The sequence below is a fragment of the Nelusetta ayraudi genome, unplaced genomic scaffold (genome assembly GCF_046127955.1).
Source record: "Nelusetta ayraudi isolate G7.1 ecotype Tasmania unplaced genomic scaffold, CSIRO-AGI_Nayr_v1 ptg000075l, whole genome shotgun sequence".
In the NCBI taxonomy this organism is placed as follows: domain Eukaryota; kingdom Metazoa; phylum Chordata; class Actinopteri; order Tetraodontiformes; family Monacanthidae; genus Nelusetta; species Nelusetta ayraudi.
The window spans coordinates 1385350-1406468 of NW_027466125.1; the positions used below are offsets into that span (position 1 = coordinate 1385350).

Below are 21119 nucleotides of genomic sequence, written 5' to 3' on the forward strand. Positions count from 1 at the left end.
TGTCAAAGTGTTTAGCACTGCCACATTCCCCGCGCTGCTGCCGCCGCTACGACGCCTTTGACCCCACTTTGTGATTTTGGAGCATTCTTCAACCACTTCCTGTACGCTTTGACCCCACCTGTGTAACCACAGCACCCCAACCCCCTCTCCACGACACACACACACACACACACACACACACACACCCACAGGTCAACCGTCCACCTGGTGTGAGCCGCCCGGCGAACCCAGCGACCGTTGGGCTCTGCTGATGCGCTATCATGGGACGGCCAGCGCGTCCGCTGTCAGTCAGGAAGTGAAGGACTCTGGGAAGCAGGGAGGTGAGGGAGGGAGGAGAAGAGCGGCAGCAAGTACAACAAGGCGACCGTGTGTGTGCATGCGCGCGCGTGTGTGTGAAGGAGCGTCATCTGATTTAGCGGGCGGCCGGTGGTTAGCTGTGCAGGAATGAAAGTTTTTTTTAAAAAAAGAAAAAAAAAAATCAAACCTCACGCAGACAATGAGGCGTTCTCAGATACGGTACATAAACGCTCTCCATCGACAACAACTTCATCATCAGGGCAGGAAGTTGTCATCACGCACATCGTATTTCACCCCCCAGAGGGGATACATATGTGTATATATATACATTCATTCATTAGAATAGAGTGAAGGCAGGGTGACACCCTGGACAAGTCGCCAGTTCATCGCAGGGCCACATAGACACAGACAACCATTCAGTAACAGGCATGTTTTTCCAATGTACGAAGTAGAAAGATATATGATATTTGTGCTCGGCAGAAAAGCTAATAAAGTACAGTAAAAATCTACTCAAGAACAGCAATAAAGTATTTGTACTTAGATACTTCCCCACCTCTGTTTTTATCTCAATTATTGATATGTGATTAGTTATGATTAATTAATTACAAAGGCCATAATTAATTGGATTAATTGTTTTAATCAAGTCCCACCACTAAAATATATTTTATGTATAAGTACAGGACTTAAAAAGACAGTGGAGGTCAGAAACTCTGGTAACGCTGAGCTGCGTAGCCCACGCTAGTCACTGGCCCGCCACATTTAAACAACATAAACTTTTCCAAAAAAATAAAAAATCTGTCCAATTACTCATCAAGGCCCCGAGTCAAGAGCAATCTGAAAACAGTCTGGCTGAGCAGGACACACACGCCCAGTTGGTTCAGCAAGTGAGCTGCAGAATTCCAGCTACTCGCCGCCTGCTTCAAGTGGAATTAACGTCAGGAAATTAATCTTGTCTGCATTAACCGTCTGGGGCCGTTCGCCTGTCGGGTGACATACACGACCACAGACAGATCGGCAGGAATGGCTGGGCCAGGGTGTGTGTGTGTGTGGGGCGGGGGAAAATTAGAATGGAATGAGGGAGCAGAGGACCCCCCCACCCCCCCTCGTCCTCTCCCCCCGCTGCATTTCACATTCAATAAAAGTTGAGTAATGAGTCCTGGAAGGGGGCGGGATTTCGGGGGGGGCAGGCTGCGTCTTGCGAAACGCCACTCGGCCCGTCGGCAAGCTTTTCATCTCTCCCTCTCTCTCCATCTCCTGTCATTCCTCTGTCTGGCTGTCGCTCTCCCACCGAGCTTCTTGTCCGTTCTCTCCAGGCTCTGCTTTTATCTGCAGAATTCATACATTCGGAATGTCCACTTCCTGTGTTTCCCGAACTGACAGAAGGTTTCCTGTTCATACGGCCAAACACGGATGGACAGTATTATAAGAAGTGGATACCGTACTGCCAGTATGATGGCGCTGTCATTTCACTACAGTGGCCACTCGAGGTATTGCAACCAAAAATCCTACACATCCCAAAGAACATTTTCCCCCATAGACTGCAATACAAAATAAATGACTAAAACGGTTGAGAGCACGACCTTTGACCTAAACCACTGTTCATAAGAGCTATTTTTTTTTTATAGATTTTTAAGTCATTGACTTTTAATGTTTCTAAAAAAAAATCATGAAAGCCTGAAAATCCCCAGAAAAGAGTTTTATATTCCCAGCCTAACATCATGGCGTCAAACGTGCTTCTGTGTCTTGGCTTGTTCTGATTGGCCTATAGAGTGTGATAGAGCACGTGACTTATACAGGCATGCTTGGAAGTGACACTACTGCTACATGCTCTATGGGGTCGCATAATCGGGAATCAACCTGGAAGCCAAAAAAACATTTTCGGCGTATGTGCTAGCTAACTCGTTAGCAACTCCATTTAAATGAACGGGACTGCCATTTGATTGGCTCCTAGGGGGTCTCGGGGCGCACCCAGCGACCTGGACTCCTCCCCCTTCACACATCCACCAGTGTGTACAGTGATCTTGCAGTTTATTTTTCGTTTCTTAAACCTCGCATGAGACTAGCAGAAGAACAGGAATGTCTGTGTTTGTGCAGATGTTTGACGTTTAGCTCCGAGCTCAAACTTTTTCCCATCCATTGACCAGTTTTGCTGCACAGCTTCCACGGTTGGCCACTGGAGCGTGACATCACTGCCCCTGTGGTATGCACGGCAGCAACCCAAACCTACCATCTACCTACACAATAAAGACGAGGAGTGGGAGCTGCGATGCCTGATTTGGCCTGAATGGGTCTCAGAGCATAGGGAGTATAGTAGCGTTTTATTTACTTACGTTTTAAACAAGAAGCTTACCTTTATATTTAGAAGATTCATCAAAAAATTCATCAGTTATTTAAAAAAAAAATAGCACTATGAGGATAATATATCGCAGACAACCCAGTTAAAGCCAGATGCAAAATACGCCCTGAGGCCAAGTTTATTAAGCCTACCTTAACAAAAAGGAAAAGAAAGAAAAGAAAAAAAAATACAAGCTGTGACTAAAGCTTCACAGACAAGGTTCAGTGAGTCATCGAGGAGTAAAGTCAACTCAGGGTGTCGTGTTTAAACCAGGAGTGAAAATGGAAAAGTTGTTTTTTTTCCTTTTGCCTTTGATGTGGCAAAAGACCATCAGTATTCACAAAGTGTGCATATATAACTGTAAAAGTATAAAAGAAGGGGGGGGAAAGAGACTGTGAGAAGCAGTGAGTCAAAGACTGAGGCAGTCAGTCGCGCTGCTCACAGAACAAACGTCTCCGCTAGTGATTAATAAATAGCTCGACTCCTCACTGCTGCCAGTTGTTCTGGCTCTCTGTTGACCCCCACTCGAAATGTCCACACCCTTTTTTTTTTTTTGCACTGGGTAAGATGGAATTGTTCTAATTCCACTTTAGTTACATATCAAATCTCATGGAAACACTTGACCACGTGTGCTGCACATAAATGAAATATCATGTAGCGAATGAGAAGCATTTAATAATATTATTAATTAAGTGCATTGGTGCAATTTTAGATCCTATCAGAAAAAACAAGCCCCTGAGGAAAGACATTTTAACACTATTCATTCATTCACCTTCCATACCCGCTTCTTCCTGAGCTCAGGGTCACGGGGGTCTGCTGGAGCCTATAACAGCTGTCATATAGGGCAAAGGCAGGGGACACCCAGTACAAGTCGCCAGTTCATCGCAGGGCCACATAGAGACAAACAACCATTCACACTCACATGCACATGCACACCCAGGCCCAGAATCGAACCCACGTGTCGCCCCATTTTAACACTATTATGATTATATTTCCTATTATTACTATTTTTATTGAAAAAATACTTTAGACAACACAGTTTTTAGGTTTTTAAAGGATTTCTGTAAACAAAAGAATTCACTTCTGTAGCTGACGAGGCCTGAGAGTGAATTAAACACTCTGGAGTAAGACCAAAATAATGTGCTTAAAGAAGAGTAACATTCAGGTTGATAAAAGAACTTTTAGTTGTTGTTGTTTTTTTTTGTTTTTTTTAAGTAATTCTCTGATTTTAATATGCCATATTGTGTGTTCTTAGTTGTTTTTCCACCAAGTGGATGCTAACAAACCAAAAATCAGTGTTGATCTGATTGAACACGCTTTTTGGGAACCATCAGACTGGAACAATGCCGTCCTGCCTCCCGAAGGTCACTTGAGGTCTTTTCTTTTCTTTTTTTTGGGGCCTGTTTGCCTGTTTTGCCCGTCTGCTGCTGCTCAGTAGATTAGATTTGTGGACAAGATGTGTTGCTGCCTTTAGACAGTGGGTTCTCCGTCTGGCTGCAGCGCTGAACAGCTTGTCCAGGCATGTCCTGTCCTGTGTGTGAAGAGGAAGAAGAGGAGGAGGAGGAGGAGGAGGAGAACGACGACGAAACACAGAGCCTGATGGCAATCACCCCCCCCCCCCCCCATTTCCCCTGAATGCATCATCACTCACACTCTCCCTCTCAGCCGTTTCACTACCTACAGGAATGTGTGCTTCCGCCGCGCTGAGGCTGTTGGTTTACTCGTAAATGATCATTAAATCGCTGGAACGTGGACGACTCCCAGCAGGTGGGTCTCTGTCTCTCCACTTCGGTGGAGTGGAGCAAGTAGCCACCATGGCCGGCCTCGCTGACCCCGAGCGAAGGTCATGTGATGTGTAGGAGGCAGTGACAGACTTGCGGTTTGCGTGTTTCTCTGCCTTCCTTCCTTGAGCAATCGGCCACATGTTTGAGCTTCTCGTGCCGAACATAAAAACGGCGTTTCTCGGGCGGGTGACTTGCGCTTTTTCGGATAAGGCGGGGGGGAGTGGAGGTGGCGTGCGGCGGGGAGAGAAAAAACGGGAAAAAAAAAAATCTGCAACTGGCGCGGCGCCCAGAGCTGCCATGATTCAATTATCTGTGTCTAGTTGCCATTCCAGGCCAGAGCAGCTCTGGAAACACAGGAAAGACCAAGAGGAAGGAGAGGAAGAGCGCCAGAGCCAGATTCTTCTCTGCTAATGGGAAACATATTGAAACATTGCTTCAAAAAAAAAGAAAAAGAAAAAAGTTTAATTTATTTGTCTCCCATTTTGCTTTGGGCTCTTCTCTTTTTTTTTTTATTGCAGAAGATTTCAGTCATGAGGTTTCTGCCTTTTTTGCGGTGAATGCTGAGGCTCTTACCAGATCACACTGCTGCGGCTCTGTCAGACTCAGGACGTAGATCCAAACCCCTCCCTGCACCTCACCGCAGCTGTGGGGACGGCAGGCTGCCAGTGGGCAGAGGTCTCGGTGGCTCCTGGCCACATGGGGGGGCTGCTGTGCCCTGTCCTGCCCTGCCCTACCACCCCCTCTTGCAGGAAGGGACTTTCTTTCTATTTGTACATTTCTGTGATATAAATATATTATAACTTGTGAGATCATACTTTCACAAATGTGCCTGAAATTGATTTGTTTCGATCAGGCACTTATTTTTTTTTGTCGGGACTTGCTGCTGGCCATGGCTGGGTTGAGAGGAAAATAGATTTGATTAGTTGGTTGGTAGTTTTGATTAGTTGGTTGTTTGATTGGTTGATCGTTTGTTTGTTTGTTTGTTTGTTTGGTTGGTTGGTTGGTAAATTGATTAGTTTGGTTGGTTGGTTGGTTGGTAGTTTTGATTAGTTGGTTGTTTGATTGGTTGATTGTTTGTTTGTTTGTTTGTTTGTTTGTTTGTTTGTTTGTTTGTTTGTTTGTTTGTTTGTTTGTTTGGTAGGTAGGTAAATTGATTAGTTTGGTTGGCTGGTAGATTGATTAGTTGTTTTTTTGATTGGTTGATTGTTTGGGTGGTTGATTGGTTGGTTGGTTGGTTGGTTGGTTACCTTATCAACCAGTCCTCATGATGGACACCGTATAAGCTCAAATATGTTGACATATTCACCCTCCCCCAGTGGATCTATCTCACTAATAATAACACTCAACATTTTTAGTGAGACAAATACACACAACCCTGTATTTTAACTGATATACATAATGATCATTTCCTTGATGGTTTCATGCAATGTTAGGTGAGTATTTAAACCTGTTAATGTCTTTACAGATCAGGCTTAGACTGACAAGGAACTTCAAGAAAACCTTTAAATTCCATGACCTTGAATAACATACAGTCAGTTTTGGCCCTTTATTGCTCTTCCAGAGTGTTAATTTATCCATTCCATACTTAAACATTTGTAAATTATCATCAGAATCAGAAACTATGTTCCTATGTAACTTATATGAATCCTCATGGGAAATTACCTCACAGGAAGTTCCCAATCAGCCTCTTTCGGCATTTGGCTCTGAAACACAGGAAAATGTCAGCGTGGCTGAGAGGCTTAAATAAAATAGAAAAATCTACATTTTAAGCTGTGCAGGTTCCTGCCTCCTCAGCTGTGTGCAGCTATCAGAAGGCCGGAGGTCTGTTGTGTGATGGTGGTTCAGATACAGACTGAGCAGATCCAAACAGAGACGTCACACTTGCCGACTGTGTTTTATTTTATTTTTATTTTCACCCTCATCTGAAATACCCCCTTAGCCACATCTTTCCCCGCTGTGCATCTCTCCTACTTTATCCTCCTTTCAGTCAGTTGACTTGTGTAACTGGCAACCCCCCGCTCCTCTCCTGTCCTCTCCTCTCCTCTCCGAGAGTTTGGTCAAGTTGCCAGGATACAACCGCCAAGAGGAATTCTGGGAGCTCTCTCGCCTGCTCGCCCGCTTGCTAACTCTCCCCAGTGACTACAGCAGATCAGAGGCCTTGGCCTCCACAAAGCAGCTCAGTGCATTAAAGCCGCTGTTCATCATGTGGAGAGGTCGTCCTCCCTCCCACGCGTTCACAGGCGGCAACGTGGGCTGTCAACAGGTGGCGCTGTGCCAAATGAGGCGCTGTGACTCGCTGTGACTGGCTGTGTTTGTATGTCTCCGGGTCTCAGTGGTGAGGCAGCTTTAAGAAATGCGGCGTCCCGACCTGCGTGACTCGGCCTCAGTGTCGGGAGGTCGAATGGATGCTTGTCGAAGAACAAGGTGACGTGTGTTCAAACTCCAAACTACCCGACGTCAGTCACTGGTGAGACACAGGTCGACTGTTTTGGACTGATGTCATTCTCTGATTGGCTGTTTTTTTCTTTTTTTTCTTTTTATACCATTTTGCGCACAATCTGATCTCAGGCAGACAACCCTGCTGCTGCTGCTCCTGCTCCTGCTGCCCTGACACGAAGCCCATCTGAGCTCAATTTTCTCCCACAGGCAGCCCAACAAATCCCCCTCCCCCTAAAAAAACCCAATAACAACAACAACAATGAAACATGCGTGCTGACATATGCAGATGGGAAGGAAGTCAATAATAAACCAACACAAAACAGAGAGACACGTGGAAGCCGAGCGGCGAGATGAAAGAGGTGGGGTTGGGGTGAGGGGATGAGTCGAGGGGGTGGGGGGTCGGGGGGGGGCAGGAATTTGGCACATCTGTTAGCTTGGCAGGACTCTCATGAATCATGTGTGACGGCCTGGTGGAGGCTGCTCACGTGTTTCACATCCAGCGGTAACAGACAGAGGGGGGGAGAAAGTTGTCGGAAGTTATTATGTATGTTCATTCAGTTTGTTATTCGTACACGTTTTAATTCTAATTTTTTTTAAATTCTTATTTTTTGATTCCAAGTGTTAATTAATGTAAAAATCAGATCAGAACAGATTTTTTAACAACAACAACAACAACAACAACAAATATAAACAAAGTCGTAGGTTTGTTGTCAGTCTCAACATGTCTGATTTTACACGCTTTTTTTGGAAAGAGGAAGTTCACGGTTCTTTTCTCACAGCTTCACCGTCGTAACGAACGAAGCCTCTTGCTCAACCGGCTCCTCAGTCGTCCTTCTGCCGTTGTTTACGACTCGATCAGATGACGACATTTGATAATAAACACGGCTGTAGCGCCTGAAACATTATGACCTTTTTGTAAATCATGTGAGGGTGGGGTTGGGGTGGGGGAGATAAATATGCAAGCGGAGCCATTTGACGGGCCAGAAGCTCGACTGAATGCAGCTGCGGATGATGACACGTCGTGGTGAACTCACAGCCTTGTTTTCTTATCGCGGATCAGCCTGCCTGCGGTGCCGGCGTGTCCTTGAGGTGACCCCATCGTTTCGGGCAAACTTTTTCATATCGCTTGTCTGCATCACTTTGCGCCGCCGCCGTCGTCCTCGTCCTTTGGCAGGGTCTCCTCGACGGAAAAAGGTTCTCTGTCCAGGAGATGATAACAAGGTGAATGGGTCTTAATTGAACAAACACAATCACAGTGCTGTACTTTCCTTAAACTCTCATCCCGCTGTCCTCAATCTGGAGGCCTAAAATCTGCTGTGTGATTTGACCTCTATTGCCCTGTTAAAACCACTCTGGACTATTATTTCTTGATGGTCCCAGCAGCTATGCCAGCCTAAGGGGTCTTTTCCTACTACTATGTCCCACTGGGTCAACAGCCATCAGCCCCTCATCACACAAGTACAATTAAATTCTGATTCTGTTCCTCCTCCTCCAGCAGCAGCAGCAGCAGACATAATCAAGACAGCAATATTGCAATAATGCATTTCAATAAAAAAAATGCATCAGGAGTTCACAGAAATGTCAGGATACCAATACAACGTCCCTGTCTGCTGATTCAGTTATTATTATTCATTTTTATTATTATCATTATTATTATTATTATTATTATTATTATTATTGTTCATTTTTAGCCTCTAGCATCTTTAACCTCTGGACTGTTTGCCCACAGCTGCTGCAGCTGGTGACGGTGTCTGAGAAGCGCTGGAGGGCCCGGTCACGTGGCGCCGGGGTGAAGGGATGGAGCGAGGACGGCGAGCAGGAAGGGTTCGAGAGCGGCGACTGCGACGACGAAGACGAGTGCACCGGAGTGTCGGGGCTGGGACCGCCGCCCAGGCGCAAACGGTTACGCATCTTTGCAGGTTAGACACGTTCCGACGGCCGTCCGTCTGTGCATCCCTCCATCCGTCATCCATCTGTCTGTGGGTCAGTCTGTCCATCCATATATTTGCCATCCATCCCCATCCTTCTGTCTATACTTCATCCTACTATCATCCTTTTTCCATGCCTCCGTTCTTCCATCCATCCATCAATCATTCTTCCATCCATCATCAATCCATCCATCCACCCTTTCATCATCTACCTATCCATCCACCCATCCATCCTTCCACCCATCCATCTATCCATCCACCCACCTATTCATCATATATCCTTTCATCCATCCATCCACCATTCAACATTCAATCATCCATCCATCCATCTATCCTTCCATCCATAATCATCAATCTATCCATCCATCCATCATCCATCAATCGATCCATCATCCAACCAGTCAATCATCCATTCATCCATCCATAAACCCATCATTCAGCTGAATCCTAGACTAAACTTGTGCAGCTTTAACTGAGTTTGCAGCGTTTCAAACACAAAATGCAGGATATGGGTAAAATGTCGGTCAGTTGTTGTTCCATCAAGTTATTGGTACGTTTTGGTCTGGCTAAACCAACAGGAGTCATGTGCTTCCAGTCACCTCAGTAGTGGTTGAAGGGTGCAGAGCCTCTCTGGCCGTGAGTGGCACAGATCGCAGTGCAAACACAGCGGAGAGGCGTTGGCAGCGCCGGCGAACAAGTTGACACCGCGGTGACACTATGCAGCAGCTAGACGCGAGACTTCCTCAGGTAGCCGCCCGACCTCGACCCCACGACCCCGTGACCTCGCGACCTCGGCCTCCGTCAATCCCCCTGGAAAAAACGGCGGGCGTGAAGCAGCTCCGGGAAGGGGGAAAAAAGAAAAAAAAAAGCCAAACGGAGAACAAATGAAGCTACAAAAGTCGGAGAGGGAAAGAAAACCAAACAGGAGGACGAGGAGAAAACAGGAGCCGGGCGGCCGGAGGCGCGAGCACAAAGCCGAGGCAGCTGAGCAAACAGCCGTTCTCCTGCCGGGGATGTTGTGCCAGAGATTGAGGGCTGGCCGGGCAGACGGCGGGAGCAGGAACCCGGGGTTAAGGCTGGAATCCTGCAGGGCCGTCGCTTCCAGCCGCCCGGGCCGTGAGAGCCTGCTGCCCTCGCTCGCTCGCACACGCTTGTTGTGCTAACGGCTAACGCAGCTCTCCGTCTCCCAGCAGCCCAGAGAGAAATCAAAAAACACACACTGTAATGCTGAGATCATCCAGAGTCGTTCCACAGTTGACGGGCACCTTCAGAAAACAGCTGATTAGTGAATGTTTGTTTTTTTTCAAACTTTTTTTCCCCTGGGTTCGAATCCAGGTGGGAAAAATATTAGTCTCGTTATGATATTCGAAATTTTAGATAAATGTAAAAAAGGTAAACTACAGATATAGCTATCTTGGTCGTTGACCGTCTGAGGATCGCTGTAGCTATTTTGCAGTGATGATTGGTTCAGCTGCTTAAACACCATCTTAGTAACACCACTTGTGATTGGACAAGAGAATCAGCGACAAGCACCACTTTCAAAGCAGCAAATCATAATTCTTTAGGCGTTTGAGAAATAAGTGGATAAAACATTACAGCTATCCCTTTGTGATGTTGCTGAAGTGTTTCCATGATGGATGAACTTTTCTCCACGTTATGACTCTTTGTAACTGCTGAACATTGACACTCTAGTCTGGACAGAAACTTTACCGTTACAGTTGCAAAGTTTCTTTACATAGATTAAATGTAACAAACGAGTGCTTTTACACTCATATGGTGTAAAAGCGGGCAACACGGTGGTGCAGTGGTTAGCACTGCCGCCTCACAGCAAGAAGGTCGTGGGTTGGATTCTGGGGCCCAGGCCTGGGACCTTTCTGTGTGGAGTTTGCATGCTCTCCCTGTGTCTGCGTGGGTTCTCTCCGGGTTCTCCGGCTTCCTCCCACACTCCAAAAACATGCATGTGAGGTCAATTGAACACTCTAAATTGTCCGTAGGTGTGCATGTGAGTGTGAATGGTTGTTTGTCTCTATGTGGCCCTGCGATGAACTGGCGACTTGTCCAGGGTGTCACCCTGCCTTCGCCCTAAGACAGCTGGGAGAGGCTCCAGCAGACCCCCGTGACCCTGAATTGGAATAAGCGGATATAGAAGATGAATGAATGAATGGTGTAAAAGCACTCATATGAGTATTGGCGAAATTATGATATTAAATTCTGCTTTATGGGTTGGGCCGCAGGTTTGTACGTCCACGGCTCTGGGTGGAACTTGATTATTGGACCCATGCAGGAGTCTGATATTTTCCTCCCTTTTTTAACCGAGTGTGTCCGTCCATTTTTTAAGATTTTTATTCATGTCTTCGCTGCTTGTTTTTTTTCTCCCTGGCCCGTGAGTCCAAAGGCGCTGGGGTTCATGTTTGCGCCTGTTTGAGCCAGTGATGTTTGCAGACCTTGGAGAGCCCACCCGACCCCCCCTCCTATTGGCAGACGCACAGATAGCCGCTGATAGCCCTCGATGACCCAGCAGGAGAAGATCTCGGACAGCAGCTTTGGTCAAACAGAGAGGAGGAGGTGGAGGAGGACTGTGGGGTTCAAAGGTCAACCTGCAGAGCCACGCATGACGCCTAATGGGCCGCCTGTCTGTGCTGTGTGACACACAAATACACACACACACACACACACACACACACACACACACACACACAACACACACACAAGGAAAGGTTGCAGGAGCTGCAGCAGCAACAAGGTGCAGACAGGACACAGGCGGAGCTCCGCCGTCAGGACCACGTCTGCAGCGATTTGTCTGTCAGCACTTATTCTCTCCTCAGATTCCACAACCTGCCCGCCCTTATTACTGTACTCACCTACAACACACACACACACACACACACACTCCCCTGATGAGACAAATCAGACCCCATGTCGCCCATTCCCAACAGTATTCCGGGCTATGGGAGCTATTCCAGGACAGGACAGGCCACACACACACACACACACACACACACACACACACACACACACACACGTCCTGTCACACTGCATGACGGCGACAGCGAGGGTTCACCTGTGTTTCCTGGCTTCCATGCACACCTGCTTCCTGGCTGGGAACTCTGCCAAATCCTTTCTCCCCGCCCCCCCACCTCTCTAACACTGCAGCAATGTCATCCGGAAACATTTCTGCAACGGTTTTCACTTTTTATATGCTAGAAACATAAAATAAAACCAAGACATTTTTTTTCTAAACTTTTAGAATTCTCACAGGGCCTCAGTGGAATCCTGGAAAAAACAAAACAAAACTCAAATTTCCCTAGAAAATATGGTAACAATCAGCCGAAAAGCCTCTTTATGTAATGGGAGTTGACCACTCAGTTCTCTTGGACTCATAAAAACGTCTGCTTTAAAAGTCTAATGCTGACTTCTAGACTAAATAGCTTATTAAAGAGAGTTTTTTTTCTTTTCTTTTCTATTTTTTTTTTTTTTATTCATATCTAATTTGGAAACATGCAGTCATCAGAGCGGCAACCGCTCGGGGCTCTGCCTGCTGACTGGGATGAGCCTCTGCCGTGTGCTCTCTACCTCGCCAACGCGCTCAGCGGGACCTGCACTCAATGGGCCTGTTGTTAACAGCAGACATTCGGTCACTGTAAGCACCCTGAAAGGAACGCTGCCTCTTTTGGAAGCTGGAGAGCATTTTATCAGCGACGGCGGCGGTGGGGGTGGGGTGGGTTAGCAAAATACAAAGTGGAAATATTCCTGTAATGTGAAACACGCAGCTTATGAAGAGAGCCTGGACCGGGCTCGGCTTTCAGTCCCGGCTACAAACTTTGAGAGAACAAAGCGGAACGGCTATGAGAAAAGAAGGAGGCGATGAGAGAGTTTAGGTGGGGAGGGAGGTGCAAAGGGGGTGAGGTGGGTGGGAGGGGGATCAGACAGAACAGCTTTTGATACACTCTGAATTTTGATAGACTGGATGGGGTGAAAAAAAAAAACGAAGCTAATACACTCTTCACTCTTTTCCGTGGCTGTTGCTGGCAAGGCTCACGCTGCTAATACACAAACCTGGTATGTTAATTAGCTACAGCTGCGACCCCTGACCTCCCAGCACCTGATAGGTGAGTCACACGGCGCCACGGCGGTGCTGCACGGTGGAGTGTCTGCCACATGTCTTCATCCAATGGAAAGGAAAAAAGGGGGAGGAAGAAGAAGAAGAAAAAGTAATCCAAACAGAGCTGACGCTAGCTCGCTCGGTTAGCGCTGACGCTAGCTCGCTCTGTTAGAGCTGACGCTAGCTCTGGCGGCTGCGGGTGCATCCACCCTGCTTCCTTCCTCCTCCTCCTCCTCCTCCTCCTCCTCATCCTCCTCCGTCTCTAAGCTCCGTTTACTTCCATAAAGCTGATTATCCGGGCTGCTGCTCTTGTGGATGTGCTTCCTGTGCACATGCCCTCCACATGCCACTGGCAGGCAGGTCGAGGGGCCGGCTGGGCTGCGTGCCGCAGGTTGGCGTGAGACCAAGGGAGGGAAGCCGCATCAGATGGTGCACATGTGCAGGTGTCTGATAGGAGGAGTCTCTGGGTGCCCTCGAGGTTCCATTTATGCTTTTTTATTGTTGTTGTTTTGTTGTTAGTTGCGAGATCTTTTTCAACTTTTCAACCTTTCTGAAGTAAGCCTTGGATGACGTGGTCGGCCATGAACCTGGCAAATACGACTCCCAGGCTCTGATGGAACATTTCCTATGATGATCAATAGAAAATGATCAATATTCATTCAGACTGCAATGCACAGTAGTTTTAGGCATCTGGAGCAGACATGTAAACAACTGTTGCTGTTTTAGTGGACAACCTCTGGTTTGGGTTTAAACAGAAAATAGCCAAATAATGAGTGTTGTTTGGTGGGTCAAAGATCAAAAGAGCTGTACTGTATAACACAAGGGTTTTTGACTTGTGGGCCACAGTGGGTTCTAAAATTTGACAGAAGGGCCGGAGCAGGAAAAGATGGATGGAGAGTTTCGGTGACCAACCTCATAGGAGAAAAAACTATATCATGGGATGTTTAGAAAATATGTGTTTTAATGCCATGAACAAAAGTATTACAACAAAACAGCCTGAGGTATTTAGCTCTTTATTTAAATTACTCCTAAAACAATGGGAAAAAATGGTTGAAATACAGCCATTTTTATTACTTACTTACTATTAATATAATTTCTACAAGGTCGGCAGGCTGTATTAAAAAGCTATGGTATATGGTTCAGCGGCTTCAATATTGTTTTTACATCACAATATCTCCAAGACAATACCACAAAATACATTTCTGCTGTCAATTTTTTGCTTTGTTGTTTTTGCTCAGTTTGAGAAAAAGACTCAACAAAGCACGATCATTTTAAAGCAGGCATGCGCAAACTACGGCCCAGGGGCCATATGCGACCCGTTAAGCTTTTTAATCCGGCCCGCAGAACTTGAAGAAATTCTATTAATAGTAAGTCAGTAATAAAATAGCTGTGTTACATTCATTTTTTCAGTGTTTTAAGAGTTGTTTCAACAAAGAGCTTAATACCGTGGGGCTTCAAAGACACATATTTTTGTGTAATGTTTGTATTAATTTTCAATTGATATTAAAGCACATGTTTTCAAATCCCATGATCTCCTTTGAGGTGAGTCACCAAAACACTCCGTCCATTTGCTCCTGCTTCGGCGCCCCCTGTCAAATTTTTTAACCTGCTGTAACCCCACCAGTCAAAAAGTTTGCCACCCCGTCTTAATGGTGTTTAATTGGAGCTTTATACTGATCGAATGTAATAATAAAAAAAAAAAAACAAGAGAAGATGTTGTTTGGAGGAAGTGGGCATTGGTTGCTCCACCGACCCGACAACGTGACTCCGCCTGGAAGTGTTCTGACCCGGCCGCCGTCCTGCCTCCAGCTTCTAAACAACCTCAATAAACCTGCAGCCAGTCCTCCTCCGTCCCCACCTCCTCCACGCCCCTCACAAAAATAATGAAGCTCGCCACCATCTGTGTAAACAGGCACCGCCGCCGCTGCCGCTGCTGCCGCTGCTGCCGCTGCTGTTCCACTCTCTTCGCTCCTGTTACCCACCAGAGCCACACGATTCGGTGGTCCCCTGGTCATGTGACCCAAAGAATGAAAAACGGCCAGCAAGTATCCATTTCAAAAATGTCTCTCTGACAGGCAACTTCGACCAAGCCGTTTTTAATTTTTTGGATGGAACTGCTCTGGCCTTGCACCATTTTAATGTTTATAATTATCATTCTTATTTGAGAGTGCGAGTTGCTATCTATTATTTTTCCCCTGGTCATGTGACTCAGGGGGAAGAAGAAGATGGAGACGAAGACGAAGACGAAGACAACCAAGACCAAGACCAAGAAGAAGACAACGAAGACGAAGAAGAAGAAGAAGAAGAAGAAGAAGAGGAAGAGGAAGAGGAAGAAGAAGAAGCTTTGATTAGATCTGGACGAGGCCCCCCACCAGTTTATCATTAATTTCTCTGATCCTGTGAATTTTTTTTGTCTTTGTGTTTGTGTGCACCGCCTCTTAGAGAAAGAATGAAGAGAGAAAGAAAGACAAAAAAATGACGTTTGTTTGCTCAAGAGCTTTATTTACATTCACAGGCACTTTTTTTGGGACGCGCTAAATTGATTCCAGGCCCGTCGCTGGGCCGTGTCCATCAGCTCGGCCGCAGAGCGCTAAAACACACACACACACACACACACACACACACACGCGCGCACACACACACTGCGAGGCCATTCTCTCCCGGAGCGCCGCTCCAGCACTCGCCAGCGACACACAGCAGCCATTTTGTGGTGAAATGTCTTGAAAAGTTTTTCGGCAGCAGTTTGTTTCTTTGCATGTCGCACATTTAACCCTTCGCACCGGCCTGCAAACCAGGCTCCGCGTTCCAACCCGGTGAGTCAACCGATCAGGGAATGTTGCAGCGAGTGAGTGAGTGAGTCGTTCCAGCGATGCTGTCTGAGCTGCCACTGATGATTGAGATTCAAAATCAGATTCATTTGTTATTAAAAGTATAACAAAATTGTGGGCGATCGCATTCACTGCAAAAGAAAACACTGACAACAAAACAAGAAAATAATCTGCTATCTAAACAGTTACACTAGGAAATTACTAGCGTAATAAATAAATCAGTCAAAAAAATATATAAATGTGTGTGGATAGAAACAAACTACACTGACAAACAAACAAATGGGGAAGATAGATTTAGCTGCGATGATATATGTACGTGTATGTATGTATGTATGTTGGACATCTGAAAAAAAAAAACGGGAATGTTGGGAGAGAGTGGCAGTCAGTGGCAGCAGTCACACAACAAACTAGCCACATTTCCTTCACTGACTGACTGACTCATTGACTGGCTGACTGACTGGTTTACTGACTAACTGGTTGACTGACTGACTAGCTGAGTGACTAGCTGATTGACTGGCTACTGACTGACTGAGTGCCTGACTGGCTGACAATTCATTGACTGACTGACTGGACTTGCTGACTGACTGACTGACTGACTGACTGACTGACGGACGGAGCCGAGTGGAGAATGTAAACAGCCCTTCCATCATCATCGTTGAAGATAAAGACAGTATCTGAGGAATGTGTGATGTTTTAGATGCTCCCTGACCGACCGGAGGGTCGTCCCCCGGGACAAACTGGTACGCTGACCTGCTAGCCCATGCTAGTGCTCTCTCTCTCTCTCTCTCTCTCTCTGCTGCTGCTGATAAGAAGTAACCATTGTTCCAATCAGAGTCCAGAAACAGCCCTGACCCGGCCCGCCGCTCCCTGCCGACCTCTGACCCCCGGTTAGCACCGACACCAAGGCTACAGGCCTCCCTCTGTACACGGCCGAGCTCCCCGCCCTGAACCCCCCCTCCACCCCTCATCACCCGGGCCCCTCAGTACAGAATCCACTCCTTGTGTGTTTGATTTCTCGCACTTTTCCACTCCACACTCGGCTGACAGAGGTGGGAAGTAGACTTTTTTGGGTATCTGCACTTTACTTGAGTATTTAATTTTCGGACGACTTTTTACGTTAACATATTCAAATTAAACTAAACTAAACTAAACTAAACTTTTACTCCCTACATTTGTAACACAATTGCAATCTGCACTTTCTGTGTTTAAAAGTTATTCTGTCAAATTTTGTTCAAAGTAATTCACTTATCACTACAGTGGTCACTTGAAGTGGAGCTGTTTGAACTCTGCTGTTGTGTAGTTCAATACAAAGCTGGATCATATTTTAAAGTGGGATTATCTTACTTTTACTCGAGTAAAGGAGTTGAATCAGTACTTTTACTTTGTGTGTTTTTTTACACAAGTATTCACTGTACTTTTACTCGAGTACATAATGTGAATACTTTTGCCGCCTTTTGCGAACTGACCAGATGCTGCAAGGTTTCACCCCTACAGTCCAAATGTATTTATGCCTTGACTGGGAAACTTTAATTTCCCCATAAGCCCTCCCAACCCCCCCGTTCAACCCTTCTTATTAGCCGCTCCTGTAAGTGGAGACGGGAACTACATGGCCGTAAATCTAATTTGTACAGCGTAGCGAGAGGCTAATGGGTGCGTCATGCTGGTCATTCCCTCTCTGATGCTCCCTCTACCCCACCCCCGACCTCCCATCCCACCCCACCCCTCCCCCTCTTCACCATACAACCACGTTAATTATTATGTGTTGACTTGCATTTGCGCCGCAGAGCAACAATGTCGAAAGAAATTACTCTGTGTGTCAGCTGTTTTCGTATGGGAGCAAATGGCCGCGTTCAACACTGGGGAACCATTTGTTGTCACTGCTGTCGTCGTCGTCGCCACCCTTTTTATCCTAAATCAGTCGTCGGATCTCATTTCACTTTCATTTCAGACAGTCAGACAGTCCATTGTCTTTCCTGTCTGTCCTCGGCTCCACGTTTGTTGGCATCTTGCGCCTTTTGGAGGTGGGTGGATACCCCCCCCCCCCCCCATGCCCCCCTCCCCATCCTCCTACCCCCACCCCGCCCTCTTTGGAATAACAGTGAGTGTTGTGGAGGTTGCGAGGCCGTTGCGAGGGCCCGGGGCAGGGCCTCCTCTGGAAGTCCGTTTGTGTTGGCCCCGACTTGGCCGGCCTCTCCGGGTTGCCCCTGCGGTCGGCCGCTGGGTGTGGAGGCAGACGCTCCGCATTCCCCCTATCCCACGGACACAAGAATCCCAGGGACACTCCCCCTCGCTTCCTCTGAAGCAACGTTCGGCTCGGATCGGGTCGGGTCGGGTCTCGTCGGGGGCCACTGAACAGAATGTTACCAATTTGACATTAATCCCAATTTGGTTCTTATGTAACTAAGATAAGATGGAATCAATGATGAGGCCTGCAGCTCCTGCCACATGTTTACAGAGACTGTTGTTGCTCATTTTGGTAGATGAAAGTTCACACACACACACTCATAAGCACAAACACGTATACAGACACACACACGTACACACAGCAGACGGCCGATACCGCAAATTTGCTGAAATCACTGTTAAATTGAGGAAGGAACTTGTTCCGCTTAGATGAGACTGAAGGGGATAAAAAAAAACAACCAAAAGAAAAACATTTGCGTAACCTGCGAAAGCACAATATGGCTTTAAGCCGGCCCGAATCTTAAAGTGAGATCAAATTTGAGCGGCTGAGGTGTGTTTTGTGCGCACATCGTCTGCCAATGTAGCAGCAATCTAAACCATCTCGCAGCGCTTTCATAAGAAGCACCTGTGTTTGGAGACTTAACATTCCACATATTTATCTGACCCAAAAAAAGATGGGGGGGAAAAAAAAGAGAAAGGCCTTTGTGCGTAGCACACATGTAGCGAATAAACTGTACTAGACCATGACGGTACACATTTGACCCCAGGGTTAACAATAACGTAGCGACGGGCGAGCTGACGTGAGCACCGTCTCCTCCTTTCTGCTCTGCAGTTGCGAGTCCTGTGGATTTACACACGGCGCGTCGTCTCGTCGCCTCAACCACCTGTAGCCGCTGGAAAATGTGGTTTACCTCTCGCTGCTTGCAGCTCCCTCTTGTTGTGGCAACCCGCTAACTAGCTGTTAGCGACGGGCCTCGGGGGCGCTGAAACCCAAACCACCAGGATTCTTTTTTTTCTTCTGCTTCTTCTTCCTTGCACATACTGACACAAGCACAACACGCACACACGCACGGCACGTACGCAGACAGACACATTTATATATAGATATATATACAGTTTATATATGCAAGCAGCGACTGGCTGACCTTAAAGAAGAATCCAAATAAACATCGGCTGCCCCTGAAAAGCCGCAGCCAGCCTTTATTTGTCTGCTCTCCTGAGGAATGGTCCCTCATGAAAACATAAAGCTGTGGCTTGCAAGCGTCGTGACCCCCCCCACCCCACCGTCCCACACACACCCTTCCTCCCACAGCTGGTGACTCGAGTACAAGTGAACCTACCTGCTCATTCTCATTCCACACTGTAACGAATCAGCGGCTCCGACTCTGACCTTTGCTCTCTTCGGTAACTCGAGCTCGTAAGGCCTCAGTGAAGCTAGCAGGGGCATGCTAGCAAAGAGTCTGGTGAAGAAGGAGAGTGGTGGTGGTGGTGGTGGTGGTTGGGGGGTGGGGGCGGGGGGTTGGCGTCCTCTGAGGGGCGATAAACCCTGAAATGGAAAGCTTCAATAGCCGAGCTAGAGAGGAGGGAGGAAGGGAGGGCTGACTGACTGACTGACTGACTGGTGAAAGACACGTTGGCCCACGTTGGTCACATCGACGGCAGCCGGCGCCTCTATATTTAGCGCTGTGGCAAATCCGTCTACTTGGCTAATTGTCACCGACTGTCCATTGTGCTCCCCACCTCCGAGCTGATGTATTTCTGTCTGAGTTTTCCTCTCCTCTACTCTCACTTGCGCAGGTGTCCATCATTCATTAACGATGGCAGGGTTATTATTAGCCCTGCGGAGGAGCTAGCAGCGGCGCTAGCGGTTTGCACAGTGCTCGGGGTCCCCATTGGCTTGGTTTTAAAGGCTGGCAGAACAAGGCCCCTCTGTGGTGCTTCTCATGTCGAAATGTTTAAACTAACCCCCCGACACACACCCGCTCCACCCTCCACCCTCCACCCCGACAGCCTGAGACGTTTCTCTTTTCTTGGCGCACATTATTGCTGCTGTAAAGCACACCGACACAATGCTCTCCCACTTAGCCTCTCGCTTTTTTCACACACACACACGCACGCACACAAACGTCTTGGCACACACCCCGCTCAGTCACCCGCTCACACAAACACACGCACACACACACACACACACACACAAAAAAAAACATAACAAATGCAGACGCGGCCCTCCCCCTGCCCCCACTAGTCCGCAAGTGTGTACAAGAGCTGTATCGAGTTGCACCTTGAGCTTAATTGGCTCAGCGGTACAGTGCGCCGCTGTCGACAGTGACAAATCATTCTTTCAGGGCCTGAAAGGAATGTCTGCCCACTGCTGCCTGCCTTGTCAGAGGGACACAGGAGGTGGAGAGAGAAGAGAAAGGAGGAAAAAGAAAAAAAGAAAGGAAAAAAAAACGTTAATTGTTCCCCTTGCTGCCGTTCAACCGATGTCGTAACTGGAAAGAAATCCTGCCGGCGATGGCGATGGCGGCCCAGTGGAGGTTTATTTATTTGCCTCCTTCCTCTGTTTCAGATGGAGCTGTTGGCTGGGCAGCGTTTAGGGGCCCCTGCGGGCACTGGAAGGGGTATGTGTGTGTGTGTGTGTGTGTGTGGGGAGGGGGGGGGGGGGTAGCTCTTCATTCAGTGAAACCCCCCTTCCCCTCCACTCCCCTCTGGCTGGATTCGGTTTTGACCACTTCTTTGGTGCCAGCAGACCACAACCTCCGCAACCTCCAGGCCGCAACTCAGCTCAGCTCCCCATCAGAGGGATGATGCAGTTTACAGCTGTGTGTTATTTTTAGTCGCGCACACCGGCCAGCGCTTCAAGAAGAAAAAAACAAAAAACTCCTTCCCAAACAAATCCCCACGGTGGATTTCTTCATTTTTTGTCCTCACACTGCTTGTTCACACTTCCCACTTCTTCTGGCTTACACACACATGCAACCAGCAGCAGCAGGTGGCTATGATAAACTATGGATGTCTTTGCCCTTATTTAGAAACACAACCTCACCCCCCACCCCAGCCTCTCCGTGCCACATATCTAGACGGTGAAAAACAGCCGAGGACACCTGGGAGTTTCCCAGTCGACCACAGTCTGCTGGTGCTGCTGTTAGTGCTGCTGCTGCTCGAGGGAAACATCAACTTGGCCGCCATGGCCCCGGGGCGTTGCTGCAGCAGTCGCTGCTG

The 21119-nt window shown here is 47.5% G+C and overlaps 1 protein-coding gene across 1 annotated transcript in view; it reads left to right on the top strand.

Annotated features, from left to right (window-relative positions):
- The window catches only part of gpc3 (glypican 3), a 119670-nt gene that overhangs the window by 95608 nt on the left and 2943 nt on the right, over positions 1–21119 (top strand). The window contains exon 7 of the mRNA XM_076043508.1: positions 8585–8774. Coding sequence (XP_075899623.1) covers positions 8585–8774 — 190 coding nt within the window. The remainder of the gene's footprint in view (positions 1–8584; positions 8775–21119) is intronic.